Below are 21,167 nucleotides of genomic sequence, written 5' to 3'. Positions count from 1 at the left end.
ATGGGCTCTAGCATAGTTGACTAAGTTGTGCGAACTCTTACAATGGTAGACTAGCAGATGTAGGGGAAAGTAAGTGTAACGGTCTACCCGATCGTAAGGTGCTAGCGCTTCTGAAAGACTATGTCTCGGTCATCCGTTTCTCAAACACCATGTAGTGAAAAAATCCCAACGGAGGAGATCGAGTCTTGTGGGGAAAAGTGCACAAACCTCTGCAGAGTGTATAAACTAATCATGGTTAGCCGTATCCTCGGTTATGGACATCTTGAGTATCTAGTACCTGGATTATCATGTGAATCTCAACATGTTACTCTAAAATTAATTTTGTTGGGTTTTGTTTAATGATGATGCTTAATTGGGATTGAGAATGCTATCAACCATTCTCAATGTTTAACAACTACCATGATAGTTAAATAAAATCTATTCCGTTGCAGTAGGAAAAAATTGGCTTTACGCAAAACTGTAACCATCGAGCTTTCCACCAGCCAGATATGCATATAGGATAGCCTATTTCTTTCATTGCTCTCTATGTGTTACATTGCCAGCATATTCCATGTGCTGACCCGTTTCGGGCTGCAACGTTAATGTTGCAGACTTTTCAGACGACGATTAAGGTATTTTTAGGTCGTGGTTCTATACTCAGTGATGCCGTTGGAGTTGATGGACTCACTTATCTTCCAAGCCTTCCGATGTTATCGTTATTAGATGGCCTTAAGCCATATTTATTGTAATAAGTTCTCTTTTGAGACACTCGATGTAATAAGTGTGTGATTGCTTCTCTGTTATAAATCCTTCAAGTACTGTGTGATGTCAGCACTACTGATCCAGGGATGACACCTGAGCACAAAGATTGGACCGTTTAAGGTCTAGTCGCTACATCACCAGAATAACAACCGCCGCCGATGAAGATTGTAGATAAGAAGGATCCAACTTGAAGACACATGAACAAAGACGAACGACGAACTGATCCGATCAAATCCACCAAAGACACACCTCCACACGCACCGACGATGCTAGACGCATCATCAAAACAAGGCTAGGCGAGGAAACCCCGCCATCTCATCTTTCTGAATAGGACACAAACCCTAACAAATCTTGAAAAAAAAATCTAAAACAAAACCCTCCCACCGGCAAGGGCCAGGATCCACTCCGCCCCCATGACACTAAGGCCACAGGAGACGGGGCGGGCCGGCAAAAGCACCAACAAGAGGGAGAGAAACCCTAGCTTTTGGGTAGGCGGCGGCTGGCTAGGGCGATCTCATGTGCCCAGCCCTGCAGCATACAGGAAGATACTTTGCGCCTCCTTTCGACGTTTCGTCTCTAATTTTAAGTCACATACCACGAAAGTCTCGACAAGGATCTAGAATTCCACTCTTCAACTTCTTTTTCAGTCATTTTTTTCCACCTTGCTAACGAAATAGCAAACCCCTAAAAGGTAGAACTACAATAACCGCGTGACACACACCGGCACACCTCCAGTTTTCAAGTACAAGAGATCAACCATTGGTCCACAACGAGGAGTCCAAAAATACCAAAGCACACATCCATGCAAGAAACAGGTTAGGTTCGAAACCATCTATATCAACATGAGAGCATAGCAATGGGTTTAAAGCTCGACAGTGCAAGAAGCTGATGATGGCTTCCCCCTGCCCATGGCGAAACCACGAGTGCCATCAGGCATACGTGGGCCAGGAGGTTGTTTGTTTGCCACAGGTAGTAGCTGCTCGACCATGATAAGCTGGGTGTTCGGTGGTATCCCGACTGGATGGCTGCCACGACTGTTGATAACCTGGTGATGGTTGCTGGCATTGTGAATGTGATGATGATTGTTGTTCAGTTGATTGTAGCCACGGCCTCGGCCTTTACCGCAACGCCCACGACCTTTGCCACGCTTTGGACCTTGCTTGTCACTGTTGTTCTCATCAAACTGCACAATATCAGGGTGGTAAGGTTACTGAAATTCAATAATCCCGACTTCCTGGCGTCTAAGTTTGGAAGAATAATATTTCTGGGGTTTAGATGATCACACTTTTACCTCACATCCAAGTGAGACTTAATTTTAAATAAGCATGTGCTGTGTCAAGTAGATTACACCAAGATTTCTTACCAGGTGCTCTGGCAATACATCTGACAGTTGAAAGGATCCTTCAAGCTGTCTCTCATTTGATTGGTTTGAAGTGGAGACGTCTTCCTCACCATTTCCATCACCTTCATGCCCTCCCGTTTTCCCTTTTACTGGACCCTTTGTCTACACCCAAATCATACCAAAAAAATATTAATACTGAATGCCGAAACATCATATTTATAAGTTACTCCCTCCGTCCCATAATGTAAGACGTTTTTTGACACTACACTAGAGTCAAAAGGCGTCTTACATTATGGGGCGGAGGGAGTACATTGGAATTACTCCCTCCAATCCATAATAAGTGTCGTGGTTTTAGTCCACGACACTTATTATGGATCGGAGGGAGTAGATAGCAACCCATGTGTCGTGGTTTTAGTTCAAATTTGAACTAAAACCACACTTATTATGGATCAGAGGGAGTAGATAGCAATCCATGACATACTGACATACATATTTGATATACTTCTTTTGCAGAAGTTACCACATTGATTTTGTGAAACAACAAACATCAAGTATATTGACGTTCACTACTGATACCCAAATAGAGAACATAAACTGTAACAGTTGATTACAGATGGTGACGAGGTTGTTGACACAATAGTAAGTCATTGGCAAGCAAAGCAAAACTATCGTTTTGTATATATATATATCAGCAAAAGCAAAACTAATTGCTGAGGCCGATTTGAACACAAGCACTAGGGCACAAGTACACACAATCTAAAGAAGCTTTTAACCGAGTATATCAGCTTATCACTTATATATTATATGACAGATAAACACAAGTGCACATATTAACATTAAATATATCAGTGGTAAACTAGAGACAATATATGAATAGCCGATCCCAGTATGTGTGTCTACCATGCAAGTATTCAGCAGCCGTGATCTAAGCCCATTTCTCCAGTTCCTTTCATCATTCAGCTCCAGAATCTGCATCAAATCAACCAACATCAAGGCAAAACACAGCACAAACATTGTGCTTCGGAATTCAAAATCATGTAGTACACATACTGCCTTCTCAGCATCCTCATGAGTCTCATACTCCACGAAAGCATGCAGCTAGTTCCAACGAAAAATACAATTTGTTAGCAAGGGAATGAATATGAACTACTGCAAACACAAAAGTATACACAAAACTATTGGGAACATGACAGATTTTCAAATAATAAACATATTGCACCTTTTTCAATTGTTGACTATATTGAAACAACCAAATGAGACCTCTGGATGCCTACGTCAAATTCTGTATGACCCATTAGGTGGACTGGAAGATCTTACGGCTTAGTATTGTGAATCTGTGAGGCCATACAAATGAAACATATGGACACTGTTTGTCCAGATTACTCTGTGGCCAGTGTTGTAAATGCAACTAGAACAATCCCTGACAACAAAAGGGAGGTCTTTAGTCCATTTGATTAGATTGATCAGGGCTATTGTAAGTGACATTTTAAACCTTTTTACTACAGATCTATCTGCTGAGAGATATCTAGGATTTTAACATATCTGACAACTTATGCAATTTCATGGGTTTCAGAGACACTTATATTCATAGTACCTAAACTCGTATTTGGCTCATTAAAGTGAGACTCGCCTTTGTACACTTTCGCACCGCTTCGACTAGACCTCGCTACTACCTCGTATCCAAATACCTGCGATCTAGCTCATTCCTTTTAAGCCCTGCAAAAGGGAGGGAATTGAAAAAGGCAACTCCTCCTTAGTAGGAATAGTAGCTGAGGCTGCTTCAACTCATAACAAAGCTATTCCAGCACATAAGTCCGGGATGATCTGAGGTCACTGGTCTCACATGGAAGAAATACGAATCAGAATATGTAACATGAGCGTTCTGGGATTCCTCAATTTGCAAAAACAATTCTGTATTTTTTTGTACTCGTGTGTGCCAACTGTATTAACTGTAAACCACATACTTCGTCCGGGTTTATTGGGCCCAAGAGCCACCAAAGATTGTCCCTATTTTTAAGTCCTCAATATAATACCAAGTCAGTTATACCCCGGTTTCCCGAGTCACTCCATGGAACGCAGCGCACGGTCCTATTTGATTGGACATGCATGCCGTAGTCAATGCATGCGTTGGGGTGGTTAGCATCCCTAATTAATAGGGCAATTACGGGGTAATTTAGGAGATTTATTGCTCTTCCTTGATCTTTGCGCTTTGGCTCTCAGGCCCAATAAACACGGACAGAGGGAATAATTGTTTGGTTCTTTTCTAGGTTTTATACATTGACACAAATTATGCAATATGAACATGTTTAAAGACAGTTATGAAGAAAACGACGTGTCCTGATGAAAGATTTGGAGGTATAATATAGAAAAAAAAAGGATTTGGAGGTGCTTCCAGAGCTAAGCTTCAAGTACGTATATGTATTGGTGATTGATAAAACTACTTAGATAATTGTATACTCAAGTAAAGCTGCCGCATGTGTTTGAAATCCGACTGACCGTTGGACACGTGTCGGTTGGCCAATGACCCAGGGTCATTTCGGTCATATCATGCCGGGTTGCCTCCTGGCTATAAATAGCCCACCCCCTCCACCATTAGTTGGTGGCTGCTCCGACTTATTACACGGCTGTTGTCATTTGAGAGCAACCCACCTCCAAAGCCTTTGAGAGAGATTCCTTGCGAGGATAAATCCAAAACACTCAGAGCCCGAAGTGATTGAGCATCACTGAAGCCTTTCTGTTCCACGTGAACCGAAGACTTGTTACACTTGAAGACTGTCATCTTCAGCCGGTTAGGCGTCGCATCGCGTTCTGAGCATCCAAGAGTCATTGTGGATTGCCGGTGAACGAAGTCTGTGAAGGTTTGGAAGTCTTCCTTAAAGACTTACCCGAGTAATTTGGCAAGATTTGCGGATCTTTCTCTCTATGTACATCTTTGTCTTCACATTAACTTCATCTACATTTTGTGCTGCCTTGTTTGTGTATGTCTACGCTTCTCACTTCAATTGTGTTGACATGCCAGCATACCTAGTGTAGTTTATCTTTCGATGTATCCTGTTTAATTACTGTTTTGCTTTCGCATCTTCGAAGACATTGCATGTTTCGAAGACAATCATAAAAAACGCCTATTCACCCCCCCCCCCCTCTAGTCAATAACTAGCACTTTCAATAAGTCAGCAGCCCGCAGGAGGGGTAAAATGCAACCCTAGCTTTCCAGCCTCCTGGGACCAGGCCACCGCCACCCCCAGCGGTGGTCAGGAGCATTCCGCTCCTCTACCTCCATTGGTTCTACACCTCCCCTGGATCTGCCCCTCTGCCGCTGTGTTCCTCCCTTGCTGTCCTCCTCTGCTGCTGTGTTCCTCTCCCTTATTATATTGTACTCCCTCCGCCCCAAAATAGGTGTCTCAACTATACACTTATTTTAAGACGAAGGGCGTACAATATAACAAGGGAGACAGTTGAAACCGGCCTTAGTAATTGAGTACTGTAAGTTGAGTACTATAGTACCATGTCGACTAGTCCAGCAGTAGTCTAGACTAGCCACGATTAGTCTATGAGTCTCAACCTTAGCTCGACTCGCAATTCTTGTGTTAAAGACTGCTGAAACCGGCCTTAGTACTTCAGACAAGAACTGAAGATAGTGTGTCATGCTTACACAAAAAGTTGTTACTTTATTGTGTTATAATTATAAGGACAGTGCTTGTTGTGCATCAATTATATTTTGTTTATTCCCTAGATGCATTCCTGTTTTGTTTTATCAAAGGGGTAAGCATTCTGATTTTGATAGCAGCAATAGTGCCCAGAGTTCTGGGGTGTTATATTCATGGTAACAAAGGTGTTAGTAGGGGTTGGATAACAAAATAGCACCAGAAGATTCATAATCAATTCTCAAAATGATTGCAATGATCATGTTAGTACTAACACAGTTTTTACTGTGGACACAGCAACCCTCAAAACCTTTAATAAGCTCCCTGCCAACAAGGAGACATGATCTAGTAACTATTGTGCTCCACAGATCCACAAGGCAAGTTCAGGTCACACTATTTTTTGGCCATTACAGTAGGCCCATCTACAGAGCAAAATGGTTGCAATGAGCAATGTTGAGAGCTTTGCGACGTTCCCAAAACATAGGCACATCCATCTGTTACACGATTTGGAGCCAATGCAAAAAATGTTAGAACAGTCCTAGATGCAAGGGTCAAATCTCCATCCTAATGTACACTTGAGTGTTAATTATTTGGTATTAAATCAGGACCTGAAGTTATAGAACAGAAATGAAGACCAAAGCTTATGCATTAGGAATAAAATCATAAGAACCTGCAAGGTAATAATGCTCGATTCCCCACAACATTATTAAAAAGCACTGAAATCACGATTACCTTGTTGGCAAACAGCATATCTAGCTTGGCAGATCTATTAGTAGCAGGACCAGGACCATTTGGAGTCTGAGGATAGCAAGTACGAATTGTTCTCACACTGAAACATGAAAAAATTTCTTAGTACATATGTTAGTATTTCTACTGTTCTTTTTCAGGGTGTGGGGATGGGGGTTGCATGTTGTAATGACACATACCTGCCAACAGCTGAAAAGATCTTCATAAGATTTTGGTAAGAAGGATCACCAGGAAGATTTTCTGCCACTACAATTCGGGACTACAAGAGAGAGTGAGCCAAATGAATCGGCGTCCATTATCTAATATTACAAAATGGAACAACATATGAATGCAGAAACATTCATGAATACCTGGAACTCCTGCATATCAGATTCAGTAAATGGATGTCGGCGTTTTACTCTTTTTCCATCACCACTAACAACCTACGATGTAAAGGTTTTAAGCAATTACATGAATGTACTATATATGCTAAGAATGTAAGTAAATAGTTGCTGATATTTTACTCCTCTCTAATGAAAGAGAAGACATTGCTAAAACAACCTGTATGTATCTTTGTAGAATGGGGATTGGATAAACTTACAAGTTTTGACGAGGTACGAAGAGCTGCAGCAAGCATTGGGTTATTATGCACTAAAGCTTTTATTTTCTTGAAGCCAGCAATAACTGATATTGGCACTGCATTCAGTGAAAGAACATGTTACTCACCCGATATCCCCCACATAATGTCAGTTGGAAGATCCTAAATAACATATCCGTATGATTTGGACCAAAGATGCAAGACATACCTTATGACAAATTATGCTTACCAAGTAAGTTAAGCAAATGAAAAACACATCGTTATAGTGCAGCCAATATGAATCAGCGTATCTAAGAGAAAGCATGTCTACATAGAAGAAACATGTTGACTACTGTTTCTGGCAAAGCGAAGCAGCAAGATGAATATAATGCTGTCGTAAATCTTCCATGAAAAATGTCTACTCCCAATACTGTGACTGGATTTGAAGCAACAGACTACTGACACAAACACATCAACAGATCCATCTAAATATATATCCCAAGTTACCAAAAAAGGTAGATCCAGGTATAGATATGCAACTCACCATATCCCTGAGGATCCTTGCTAATAAATCTCATCAGATGTTCCGTAGTGGCCAGGTTTATATCACTGAAATAGTACTCCACCTACAATTTCAAACTATGAAGGTTTAGTGGGCAACCAATAATAACTGGGAAACAAAACACCAAGAGGACACTACCATTTGATGGCTACCCTTGTGTTCTTGAGTAAATTACATGAAACTACCACATTTGGGGCTTGGTTAACGGAATACCACTTTTGAGATTTTTTTTAATCAAAAAACTAGCAGTTCAGGGGCAGAGCATTGTGAATCGCACTGGTAGTTGTCTAATGACACATTGACAAAAGTTTCTGATTGGTGCGGTCAGTCTATCAGTGCCAAGTTGGCAAACAAATCGCCACATGGCGGTGCCGACTCATTTCTCCTTCCCAGACCTCCCTCTCCTCTCTCCCTAGGACAGTCAGCTTCCCCACCGTCTATTAGATAATCACAACACGCATGATGAGGACATGACTACCTTGGATACGACCAAAAATATTGCATACATGCATATTTGTCAGGTGATTTCTAATGCAAACTATTCAATAATCTATTTATGTTATCCAGAACAAAAATACTTCACACACTTTTGTGTTTTGTCTAATTGTAGGTGTATGGGACATTTGTACAATCCACATATGAAGATAAGGGAAAAGGAGAAGTTTAGGTTGTGTTCAAAAAGTCCTCTCACGTCACTTTTGGGCCAAGAGAAGATAGAGTCCAAGTCTCTCACGTTCTGGATTCAGATTCGGACTGCACAGACATACCTGACTCAAAACGCCAACAACTTTTTCATACGGACTCCGAATTGGGTGATTCTTTTTTTGTTGGAAACTAGATTTCATGCTCTTTCCAACCCAATTGGATTCATCTTCAAATTCGTCCGGAGCGTTGAGTTATGGACGAAACAATCTGACGTTGCAGCAGAATCTGAGTCAAACTACAAGCCCAAAGGTGTTGCATCACCTCCACTTGGGCCCATGAGCCTTGTACGACCTAGGGTTAGTTTTAGGCTGCCTTGGGACGTCCTCCCACCTCCTTGGCCGCCACCCCTTGCTCCTATATAAGTAGATCCATCTAGTAGCTTTTTCCTTGGGTTTTGTTTAGATTAAAAGTTCGCCATAGCTGCAACTTCGCGTACTTCGTTTGTGTCCAACGACCAGACCAAGACGTCACAGAACCCCACCTTGATCAATAAAGCTTTCATCTTATATTCGCAATATCCAGATTGCAATCTCAGTTTCTTGCTTGTTCTTCGTTTGCTCGCAGGAAACAGGCCCTCGTGGTCAGGTTGATCGTGCTCCGGCGTGGTCAATAACCCCTCGGAAGTTGGTTTAGCGATTGCTAAGGCGCGACGTCTCGCACGTTCGTAGTCGGATCGTCAAGGTCGACTCCCACAGAAAACGATAGCCACCATCTCATCGAAACATCGGGACACCTTTGCCTCTATCTAGTGGTATCAGTTTTCAGGTTGCTCGGTGAGAATTTCCAGTTTTCCTAGATTAGATTTATTTTCTTACCTATTGTCCAAGAAAAATCCACAAAAAAGAGTTAGATCTATTCATCCTTTGTCCAAGCCAGTCTGAGCCTTTGCAATTTTCTTTTCATTGCTTGCATAGTTGAATTATCGGTTGCATCGTCGTGTCGAGTTGCTGGTCTTAGTGTCTAGGTCGTTTAGAGTTTCGAGTTCTGTTCACATTAGTCACGTCGCTGCTGCATCGTTATCCCTTCCGCTGTCCACCACCCATCCATCAATTTCCTCCACGTGCTACCCACCGTTCATTGTCATAATCATAGTTGAGATCGTTCCCATCTTCGCTTGATCCAATCTACATCTTATCTAGTTTGTTTTGGAAAGAGGGAGAGAGAAAAAAAGATAGAGAAAAAAAACGAGAGAAAAAAAAGTAAAAAAAAAAGTCAGAGAAAAAAAAAGAAAGGAAAAGAAAAAATAAGTGTGAGAAAAAAAAGAGGAGAAAAAAAAACAAAATTCGGATCTATCTAGACTCAATCTCGTAGTTGAATTCGGATTGGAATCTGTTTTGTGCACTGTTCAGTAAAACAGGCATAACTTCCTCGTATGAATTCTGTTTTGGCTCCGCAAGTACTCAAATGAAAGGTAGCGACGAGCCGCATCTAAATAGTTGCAGAAGCTAGTTCAGTATTTGGCACCTCAACATCAGCTTCTAAATAGGTCTACTGCTATTGTGATCTTCACTTATATCTTGCTGTGCAGAGCTACTTCATATCCTTTATTGATGCTAGTTGTGCTACGACGTGACCTCATTAGTGTTCTAGGCTCGCGTCTCTACTTTTGGTCTAGCCTAGGACCAGCACAGTACCGTCGTTGAGCGTTTATTCAACATTGCATCTCTGAATTGATTATTGCTAATCTTTTGTTACCATATATAGCCAACCCAGCTCCACATATTTCTACACCGTGTATACGTACGTTCCCCTGGCAATCGTTTTACACAATCTTCGGAGTTATTTGACACCGCTGGTTGCCTGTCACCACCTGCCGCATGGTAAGAACTTGTAAGATATTGATATTTGCTTTACTGTGAGCACTTTACAGCCACATCCTAGTAGTTCATAGGAACATTATTCTCGAATTTTGGTTCTTGTTTCTACTAATCATGACAGGTTCCAGAGATAGAAGTTCTTGGATGACGGACACATCTTCACCATCACGAGAGTTGGGACAACACACACAAGCATATGGTCAGGTTATCTCTTTACCATCATTTGAGGGTAGATTTAATCCTGCTATTTATCTAGCTTGGGAGCTTGAAGTAGAACAAGTTTTTAGTCACCATGATTTTTCTGAACTTGAGAGAGTACGAGCTACAATTAGAGCATTTACTGCTTTTGCTTCTGTTTGGTGGAATGTACATTGTAAGAAAAACATTGATAACCAACCCACAACTTGGAAAGTTTTGAAAGTTGTAATGAGACAACAATTTTTTCCTCCTTACTATCGTCGTGAATTGCGTCGCAAATTGGAGCAATTAAAACAAGGCAGTAACACTGTTCATGCTTACTACCAAGAGTTCAAATCTTATATGCATCATTGTGACATAGAAGAATCTGAGGATGATACAATGAATAGATTTTTTGGTGGTTTGAACCATGATATTCAGGCAAGATTTCAGTACATTCCTCGTTGCATTACTGGTATGTATGTCCGTGCTTGTACCTTTGAGAGACAAATACAGGAGGATGCATTGGGTGACTACAACAACTACTATTCTCGTTCATGCTCACCACCGCCGGTTGGTTACTCCACTATTGCACCTACTAGAGCAGCCCCACCTCGGATTGTGAGTGCGATATCATCTCAAGAGTATGGTACATTGTCAATGTCCGTACCTACATCAGCTACATCTCTGCGAGGTAACAGTAAAGGTCTTGATGATATAACTTCACATGAGAATGAAGCATGCCTAGTTAACTTGAATGCATCATGTGTTGAGTTACCTGTTGATTTGAGCACACCACCTATTTTAGAGACTCTTGTTACTGTCATGAATGCGTCATGTGATCAAACAACTGAAATATCAACAATTTTGAGTGCACCCATTGAATTAACTGTTGATGCAAAAGAACCAATGTTTAATAATTTTGATATGACCTCTAATCTTGATGATGATTCTGTGTCCAATGACTTATTGCATGTTTGCTTATTTAAGCATGTTGTAGCATGTAAATTTGATGCAAGTAAGGTTTATTCATCGAAGTTAGGATGGTTTAATGATGAACATTGCCAATCTTTTGAAGTGAATAAGAGCTTCACTTATATGTGCAAACTGAGTTGCAATATTTTCATGCCTTCTACTTATTGTGATAATTTTTTGGCTTTAGATTTTATGAACAATGAAAGTTAGTCATGTATACATGTGACATATGTGCAAAAATCAAGGGAAGTTAAACTGGATGACATATACATATACCACATGTACACCTTGTCTCTTTTGTTAGCCACATTTCAGATTAAGCAACGCCGAGGACGGCTTTGTTTTCAAAAAGGGGAGGATGATGAGGACATGACTACCTTGGATACGACCAAAAATATTGCATACATGCATATTTGTCAGGTGATTTCTAATGCAAACTATTCAATAATCTATTTATGTTATCCAGAACAAAAATACTTCACACACTTTTGTGTTTTGTCTAATTGTAGGTGTATGGGACATTTGTACAATCCACATATGAAGATAAGGGAAAAGGAGAAGTTTAGGTTGTGTTCAAAAAGTCCTCTCACGTCACTTTTGGGCCAAGAGAAGATAGAGTCCAAGTCTCTCACGTTCTGGATTCAGATTCGGACTGCACAGACATACCTGACTCAAAACGCCAACAACTTTTTCATACGGACTCCGAATTGGGTGATTCTTTTTTTGTTGTAAACTAGATTTCATGCTCTTTCCAACCCAATTGGATTCATCTTCAAATTCGTCCGGAGCGTTGAGTTACGGACGAAACAATCTGACGTTGCAGCAGAATCTGAGTCAAACTACAAGCCCAAAGGTGTTGCATCACCTCCACTTGGGCCCATGAGCCTTGTACGACCTAGGGTTAGTTTTAGGCTGCCTTGGGACGTCCTCCCACCTCCTTGGCCGCCACCCCTTGCTCCTATATAAGTAGATCCATCTAGTAGCTTTTTCCTTGGGTTTTGTTTAGATTAAAAGTTCGCCATAGCTGCAACTTCGCGTACTTCGTTTGTGTCCAACGACCAGACCAAGACGTCACAGAACCCCACCTTGATCAATAAAGCTTTCATCTTATATTCGCAATATCCAGATTGCAATCTCAGTTTCTTGCTTGTTCTTCGTTTGCTCGCAGGAAACAGGCCCTCGTGGTCAGGTTGATCGTGCTCCGGCGTGGTCAATAACCCCTCGGAAGTTGGTTTAGCGATTGCTAAGGCGCGACGTCTCGCACGTTCGTAGTCGGATCGTCAAGGTCGACTCCCACAGAAAACGATAGCCACCATCTCATCGAAACATCGGGACACCTTTGCCTCTATCAAGGTGGGGATCCGTAAGCGGTCTTGATAGAGGCAAAGGTGTCCCGATGTTTCGATGAGATGGTGGCTATCGTTTTCTGTGGGAGTCGACCTTGACGATCCGACTACGAACGTGCGAGACGTCGCGCCTTAGCAATCGCTAAACCAACTTCCGAGGGGTTATTGAAACTAAGGTGACTCTACTCCTCCATGAGCTTCCTATGCATTTGAATGAGACATGGCTACTACCTCAATCTGGAACTCTCTGTGTGCTTAGGTACTATGATGATGACACAGAAGAAGTACCAAGGAAGAACCACAACCATAGAACAAGGAATTGAAGAAGAAGCTGAGAATCTCTGAAGAGAACCAAGAAGATAGCCCCTACTAACCATGGAACCTTCAAGCCGCCGAACTCTGTGCACTGCGATGCAACATCTGTTAAGCCCGAAAGTACCCCAGAACCTCCAGGACCCAAAGCCTTCGGACAGCCCTGGAACCTTTGGCCTCCCTGGCGCACAGCTTTGCCCACGTTCTATTAAGCCCAGACCCTCCGACCTGCCTGCGCGCAATGAGAAAGGGCATGTGCCCATGTACCTTTTTCCCCACCTACTTACCTCTTCATACCTAGAATATATAAACCGTACTCCTTACATCTAGGGTTAGCAAAGGATACAATGAGAGCTTGAGAGAACTTTGCCCAACATACCCTCTCCCCATGGAAACCAAGGCCTCCCTTGTGGAGAAGACTCCATTGGAGTGATCAAGACCTCCATTGGAGAAGATTCCCAAGGTATTCAAGACCTACTCTTCCTTCGGATTTGGGGATGAACTATCCAGGTGTTATTTTCTTTTCTTTGTTTCCTTCTTGGATCTTGAGGTTTCTCTTGTATTGACTTCTGATATGAGAGCATACTTGGTAGTGGATCTTACTTGTGTGTGTTTCCCCTTGCGATTCCATTTGTTTCCCCACTTGTTCTTCGTGTTCCTCCTCGAATCCCTCTCCAATAGTGAAGGCCAGGCCACCCTAACAGCTTGCCCTCTATCATTCGGTCATCATCTCCATCAACAACCAAGGTGACCAAGGTCAATGCGCCCTAAAGCCTCCGGCCCTACCCTCAAAGCCTCTACCTCCCAGAACCTTTGGGCTTGACAGAAACTTGTGGCTACGAGTACATCACGTGGTAGTTGGCCATCTTCGCCGGCTTCGGACCTCGGACGCCTACAGCAATCATGACAAGTATCTCTACATCCCCCCTGCACGCGCGCACACACACACACATCCTTTTTGACACCTTCACCAGAAGCAAGGCCGATAACCTCAGAAGTGTCTACGAGGTATGCGTTTTATCCCACAACTTTACCTTCATTGCCATTAACCTCAGAAGTGTCTACGGGGGTTTGCCCTACATCAAATAACATATATTGCTATACGACCCCGATGAAAACATCTCCAGTACAACACTACACCACATAACAGCATATCTATGATAAGAGATAAGCAGAAAGACATAGGGCCCATATATTATGAGAATCTAAGACAAGGCAGACAAGCCCAACAAACTATGAATCAGAAACCATTCCGCACAAATGAAAAAACACCCATGGTAATAATCTCTAGATCATTATCAACCATCGCAAGTAGGTAAAGATCCCTAACTGCATTATGCACAAAAGATGAAAATGATGAGCATGGTCAATATTTAGCACAAAACTGGGGTTGAAAATTATAAGAAGAATTTGCTGTCTACCAACCACACCCAATGGCCTGCTTTTGTATATTTACCAGTGATAGTCTGAGAGACTGGTAGAAATTAGCAAAGGGGGAAGGTTCTGGAGTTCTGCCAATATATCCCCCCGTTCCCTTCCATGAATCCAGCGTATTTTCAATGTTGGATGCCAATTGCAAACTATCTATTTTTGAAGCAAGCAAGATAAATCAATTTAATGTCTTCAAAATATCCTCACGCACCTCAACTTTGTCTACCTAAATCCCCTGGAGCTATGCAGTCTGTCTATCTTTAGCAAGGTAATTATCCTGTTATTGAGGTTCGCAGCACATATTGATAGCACGGAACGCAAAAAAATTATGACTGAGGTGGATATAAACACAAACTGTCAAGGACCTCGGTGCCCAAGACAGCAGGACCTCGACTACGTAGTTCGTAGTCTCGGTTGATAGGAGCGCTAGGGTTTTTGCCTAACTGCTCAATGGTGCAGGAGAAGAGATTAGGAGTAGAGGAGGAGGTAGGAGATAATGATTTATTGCCTGCGTCCAAGGGTGCAGATTACAGGATATATAAAGGCCTTATGGGCTTCTAACAAACTAGGAAACTAACTACTCCTGGACTCCTAACAAACTAGGAAACTAACTACTCCTGGACTCTAGGAACCAACGTAGGATCAGGACTCCTTGTCCCGATCATGCCTCGCCAGCTGTGGCCGTCGGCTGCTGCCCCTGGGCGCGCGACCCGCGCCTGTACGCAGCGCCCCACATGACATCTCTCCCCCCCTCGACGAGCAGCTCGTCCTCGAGCTGAAAAGCGGGGTAGCGCTCGACGAAACTGTCAAGATCCTCCCATGTAGCTGATGATGCTGCTTCACCCTTCCAGTGGACGAGCAGCTGGCGAACGCCGCGTGCTAGTCGTGCACGAGTCACGCGCTCCGGTTCTGGAACAGCCGCCCCGTTGTGGATCGGAGGCAATCCCGGTGGTGCAGTTGGAGGCGTGCCGAAGAACTTCTTGAGGAGGCCCACGTGGAACACATCATGGAGGCGCGAGCGTGCCGGAAGCTCAAGGCGGTAGGCCACGTCGTTGACGACCTCTGAAATGCGGTACGGCCCATAGAAGCGTGGCTTGAGCTTGCCCCTGGTTGGCAGGTTGAGAGAGGACGCGGCGCGCTGGCGAAGACGAAGCCAGACCCAATCGCCCACGTCATGCCGAATGTCCCGATGGCGTCTGTCGTAGTAGGACTTGTAGACCGCTTGTGCCTGCTGTAGACGATAGCGGACGTCTGCGAGTAACTCGTCGCGCTCCGCCATGCTCCTGGCCACTGCGGCCACCCGTGTATCGCCCGGCTCGTAAGAGCGAATAGTGGGAGGGTCACGGCCATACACAAGCTTGAACGGAGTTTCTTGGGTTGATGTCTGGTAGGCGGTGTTGTATATGTACTCGGCCCAGGGAAGCCATCGGAGCCACTGCCTGGGACGATCCCCGGTGAGACAACGGAGGTACATCACAATGATCTTGTTAGCAGCCTCCGTTTGGCCATCCGGCTGTGGATGAAACGCCGTCGTCATGTGCAGCTTGGTCCCGGTGAGGCGCATGAGCTCCCGCCAAAAAGCCGAGGTGAAGACGGGGTCGCGGTCAGAGACCATGGACTGCGGGACGCCATGGAGACGCACAATCTCAGCGAAGAACACCTGCACCACTGATTCCGCCGTGTACGGGTGGGCCAGCGCCACAAAGTGGCAGTACTTGCTGAAGCGATCCACCACGGTGAGGATAACAGACTTCCCGCCCACACGAGGGAGCGCTTCTACGAAATCGATGCCGACGTCAGTCCACACGGCCGTGGGCACCGGCAGTGGCAGCAGCAGACCGGCGGGGTGCAAGTGCTCGGACTTGTACCGCTGGCAAGTACCACAGGCGCGGACATACTCCTGCACCGTCTTGCGAAGGTTAGGTGCGTGGAAGTCGCGGCGGAGACGATGCAGCGTGCGCAGGACGCCTTCGTGTCCGTCATCGTGCACTGCGGTGAGAAGCTCCTGGAGTAGTGGAGACGTTGGCGGGATGTAGAGGCGGCCGTTAAAAGTGACGAGGCCGTCGGAGAGCGCCCACGGCAGCTGCCGAGCGCCTGCCGTGATATCCTCGCGCAACGCGACGAGTGCTGGGTCGGTGGACGAAGCGTGCCGTAGGCGGTCGATGAAGTCGAAGTGAGGACCAGATATAACCATGACCCCCGTCTCTTCCGTGTCGCGGCGGGAAAGGGCATCCGCCACCGTGTTTGTACTACCGGCCTTGTACTCCACAGTGAAATCGAACCCCAGTAGTTTGCCGACCCAGTGGTGCTGCGGAATGGTTGCCAAGCGCTGGTCAAGGAGGAATTTGAGACTGTAGTGGTCAGTTTTTACCACAAATTGGCGCCCCCAGAGGTACGGTCGCCAATGGCGAATAGCGAGCACCAGGCCAATGAGTTCCCGTTCATATGCCGCCAGAGAACGGTGACGAGGCGCGGCCGGCCGGCTAAAGAAAGCCACCGGGTGCTGATCCTGGAGAAGGACGGCCCCGAAACCGTATGTAGACGCGTCACACTCGACGATGAACGGCCGTGTGAAATCGGGCAATGCGAGCACGGGAGCCGTGGTGCCCGCCGTCTTGAGGGCGGTAAAAGCTGTTGCCGCCTCCGGCGACCATGAGAAGCCGTCCTTGCGAAGCAGGGCCGTCAGGGGCGCGGCGACCACGCCAAACTCCTTGACAAACTTGCGGTAGTACCCTGCAAGACCGAGAAACCCCCGAACCGCGCGCGCCGAGCGAGGCTGCGGCCAGTCGGCCACGGCCTGCACTTTTTCCGGATCCATGGCCACTCCGGCCGCGGAGATGGTGTGACCCAGGTAGGAGATCGACTCGACGGCGAACGAGCATTTGGACCTCTTGACGAAGAGCCGGTGCTGGCGCAGTACGGTAAAGATGGTGCGCACATGGCGAAGATGATCGGCCCACGACTCGCTGAATATGAGGATGTCGTCGAAGAAGACGAGAACGAAACGGCGCAGGTACGGCCGCAGCAGATCGTTCATGAGTGCCTGGAACGTCGCCGGCACGTTGCAGAGGCCGAACGGCATCACCAGGAACTCGTAGAGGCCGTCGTGGGTACGGAAGGCAGTCTTTGGGATGTCCTCCGCACGCATCCGCACCTGGTGGTAGCCGGAGCGTAAGTCGAGCTTGGTGAAGAAACGAGCGCGCCGGAGCTCGTCGAGGAGTTCGTCCACCATCGGAATTGGAAACGCATCCTTGATGGTGATGGCGTTCAGGGCGCGGTAGTCGATGCAGAAGCGCCAGGACCCGTCGGGCTTGCGGACCAGCAGTACCGGCGATGAGAATGCGGAACGACTTGCTCGGATGATGCCCTGGGCGAGCATGGCGGCGCACTGACGCTCCAGCTCGTCCTTGTGCGCGGCCGGGTAGCGATACGGACGGACGGCCACCGGGGCGGAGCCGGGCAGCAGGGTGATGCCGTGGTCGCGGCTGCGGAGTGGTGGTACGCCGGAGGGTTCGGCGAAGATGCCGTCAAACTCGGTGAGGATGGCGTCGAGGAAATCGCGGCCATTGCATGATTGCAGGGCTGGCCCGTCCGGTCCGGCAAGGCCGCGCCAGCAGACCCGATGGCCCCTCCGCCAGAACGTCATGGAGAGGGCGCGGAAATCCCACAGGATCGGTCCAAGCGTCGCCAGCCATTGCGTGCCCAAGACGACGTCGTAGCCTGCGAGCGGCAAGGCGAGGAAATCCTCCGAGAACTCCTCCTGGTCGATGCGGAAGGAGACGGCGCGGTATGCGCCCTGGCACGGAACACGCTCGCCGTTGGCCACCGTGACACGCATCTTCTCGGTGGTGGGGGATGGCAGTGTAGCACGAGCGGCCGCCTCCTCGGCGATGAAGTTGTGGGTGGAGCCTGAGTCGATCAGGGCGAGGAGGGAGACACCCCCGAGGGTGACATGCATCTGCATGGTCTCGCTCGTGCGCACGCCGGAGATCGCGTGGAGCGAGATCCGAGGGTCAGCCGGCGAGGCATCAGCGGTGGCGGAGGCCGTGTCGTCGTCGTCGTCGTCCGGCGCCAGGTCGAGGAGGAAGATGCGCTGGCAAACGCGGTTGTGGCCCCTGCCAAACTTCTCATTACAATTGAAGCATAGGCCCAGGCGACGGCGTTCCTCCATCTCTGTCTGTGACAGGCGTTTGATTGGGCGCCCTTCCGGCAGACTAGGAGCAGGGGGTGCGGCTGGTAGAGCCGGTGCGGGGGGCGCGAGGCGTGGTACGGGCGCCGGCAGGATGCTCTTCTGCTGAAAACGCACCGGTGGCGCGGAGGTGAGCGCGCACTGGTCGCGCAGCTCCAACTTGCGGGCGAGGCTCATGGCGACGGCGAGGGACTGCGGGTTGTGGATTTCCACGTCGAGGCTGAGGGGTGGCTGGAGTCCCGCGGTGAAGATCTGAACCTTCTGTGTCTCTGATAAGATGCCTGCCCGGGGGAGGAGCGCCTCAAACCGCTCCTGGAAGTCAACTACGGACGTTGTGCGCTTGCACGCCATTAGTTCGCCCAGCGGGTTAGCGCGGAGAGGTGGCCCGAAACGGAGGTTGAGCAGCTCGGAGAAGCGGCGCCACGGCGGAGTGCCCTCGTCACGCTGGACCTGCATGTACCACAGCTGGGCAGAACCCTCAAGGTTGTAGGACGCCATCCAGACTTTTTCCTCCTCGGCGATCCGTTGTTGATGGAAGAAGGACTCGCATCTGTTGAGGAAAGCGAGCGGATCTGACTTGCCGTCGAACTTGGGGAAGTCCATCTTCTGAAACCGGGGCGGGCGATCATTGTGGTGTTGCCCATCGTGGGCGCCGGCAGCGCTCGACGAGGAGGTGGACTTGTCCTTCTGGAGCGCGGCGACGGACGTCTGCAGGGACGCCACCGTTGCAGTCAAGGCCTCGATCATCGTGGCCAGATCAGCGGTGGTTGGTTCTGCCATGCCGGAAGTGACCGAGGCGGCGGCGGATGGTGGCGATGGAGGTGTGCTTGGCGCGGACGCAGGGGTGGCGGCGGGCTGCGGATGGAGCGCGGACGAGGAAGAGGATCGCCTGGAACCTGATACCAAGTTGTCAAGGACCTCGGTGCCCAAGACAGCAGGACCTCGACTACGTAGTTCGTAGTCTCGGTTGATAGGAGCGCTAGGGTTTTTGCCTAACTGCTCAATGGTGCAGGAGAAGAGATTAGGAGTAGAGGAGGAGGTAGGAGATAATGATTTATTGCCTGCGTCCAAGGGTGCAGATTACAGGATATATAAAGGCCTTATGGGCTTCTAACAAACTAGGAAACTAACTACTCCTGGACTCCTAACAAACTAGGAAACTAACTACTCCTGGACTCTAGGAACCAACGTAGGATCAGGACTCCTTGTCCCGATCATGCCTCGCCAGCTGTGGCCGTCGGCTGCTGCCCCTGGGCGCGCGACCCGCGCCTGTACGCAGCGCCCCACATGACACAAACTCTAGGATAAAAGGGGTGTATGTACTTTGTTTCCTTTTCCCTACTGTCGTGTCTTCATTTTATTTTGTGCAGTAGAAATATTTTACTGCAATAACAATCAGAAAGATACAACCAATTTATTTAAAACAGTTGCCAAGAAAACAGATGGAAATGAGTAACCCAATAGTAAATACATAATAAGTACGAAAATGGAGCCAATCCAAGAAATTTGAACAGATAAGTTGATCAGAAAGGGGACATTTTGATGCACTGAAATGTCCCAATAAGTCAATTCCGAATTCCTACTTAATGAAGAGGAAGAGAGAGCTCCCGCTGGTTACTCGAAAAAGTCACTCCCAGGAAAAAAAATCAGAAGGTATGTATATTACTCACCTCAGCACAATAGCATAATAGTACCATTTAATCCCCTAACCTGACCAGAACAAATCTCGAAAACTACATTATTCACCAGGGATAACTAAACTAGACGCTAGCTGCTACTAACACATCATCATCACAACAGTTGACTGGGCTAAAAACCTATCTCAGTCAAAGATATTCCACTGAGACACGATCTCCTAATAAACATCAACTCGGTCCTAATGTATGTGTTCGATCTAAATCCAATAGCATCTACCGGGCAAGAGACACCCACCTGCTTGGTGATCTTCTGCACCACCTCATCAGTAAGCCCGTCCACCGCCGGCTCAGCAACAGGTGGCGTCGCGCGCTCCATCTCCGGCTCTGGCTCCTCGGCCACAAATGCACCGCCAACCCTCACCGGCGCGAAGAACTCGAACGACGAGGGAGGCAGGGGAGCCGCAAAGAAAGCCGCGCGAGGTGGAGGCGAGGGCACCGCAAACACACGAATCACTGCCGGCGGTGGCTGTGGCGGTGGAACCACCGCCGCGACCCGCGGCACGAATTCCGGCGCCTGCGCGTTGAGGCGGCTGTTGGAGCCGCTCCTCTGGAGGCTCCCCGTTCGCTCCGGCGCCTCCACCGCGAACCACCCTGCGGCGATCTGGTCGGGCACCTCCTGCTGCGGCATCAGGGCTAGGGTTTGGACGGCGGCGGTAGTAGCACCGATAGCAACCACTATTAGCTAGAGAGCAAGAGCACAACAGTTGAAGCTTCCTCTAGTAGTAATGGCGGCGGTGCAGGCAGAGCTTGGATAGTGACGGAGAAGGGGTTTCTCAAAGGTAGGGTTCCGCTGAGGTCGGGATATATGTACGGCGCTGGCCCTCGCCGGGTTCTTCCGGCGGAGAGGTAGAGACGAGTCAGACGACTGACAGCCTGTTTGATAAACGAATGGTAGTTTGCACAAAGCCTGTTTGGTAAACGCTCGG

At 47.2% G+C, this 21,167-nt stretch overlaps 1 protein-coding gene across 1 annotated transcript; it reads right to left on the bottom strand.

Moving 5' to 3' along the window:
• Positions 1-1,513: 1,513 nt before the first annotated feature.
• Positions 1,514-21,115, bottom strand: LOC125508389 (la-related protein 6B). Its single transcript, XM_087525805.1, has 10 exons — positions 20,477-21,115; positions 7,575-7,656; positions 7,055-7,149; positions 6,825-6,896; positions 6,654-6,733; positions 6,460-6,556; positions 3,134-3,181; positions 2,984-3,052; positions 2,105-2,245; positions 1,514-1,924 (listed from the first exon to the last, which is right to left on the bottom strand). The coding sequence occupies exons 1-10, from the start codon at positions 20,867-20,869 to the stop codon at positions 1,604-1,606; spliced, it is 1,398 nt and encodes a 465-aa protein (XP_087381931.1). The 5' UTR covers positions 20,870-21,115; the 3' UTR covers positions 1,514-1,603.
• Between the last annotated feature and the right edge of the window lie 52 nt (positions 21,116-21,167).

The sequence above is a fragment of the Triticum urartu genome, chromosome 5A, assembly GCF_056163025.1.
Source record: "Triticum urartu cultivar PI428250 chromosome 5A, HENAU_Tu73, whole genome shotgun sequence".
NCBI lineage: Eukaryota > Viridiplantae > Streptophyta > Magnoliopsida > Poales > Poaceae > Triticum > Triticum urartu.
The sequence above is the reverse complement of the archived record's forward strand: the minus strand, read 5'-3'. Positions and strand labels throughout refer to the sequence as shown.

What these genes read in the sequence shown, in the direction of transcription:
- LOC125508389 (XM_087525805.1), bottom strand. Translation starts at nt 20,869, where the DNA reads ATGCCGCAGCAGGAGGTGCCCGACCAGATCGCCGCAGGGTGGTTCGCG. An exon ending in CAAGGATCCTCAGGGATATG is followed by an intron (nt 7,150 to 7,574) that starts GTGAGTTGCATA and finishes CACTGAATGCAG; the next exon opens with TGCCAATATCAGTTATTGCT. An exon ending in ATGAGGATGCTGAGAAGGCA is followed by an intron (nt 3,053 to 3,133) that starts GTATGTGTACTA and finishes GATTTGATGCAG; the next exon opens with ATTCTGGAGCTGAATGATGA.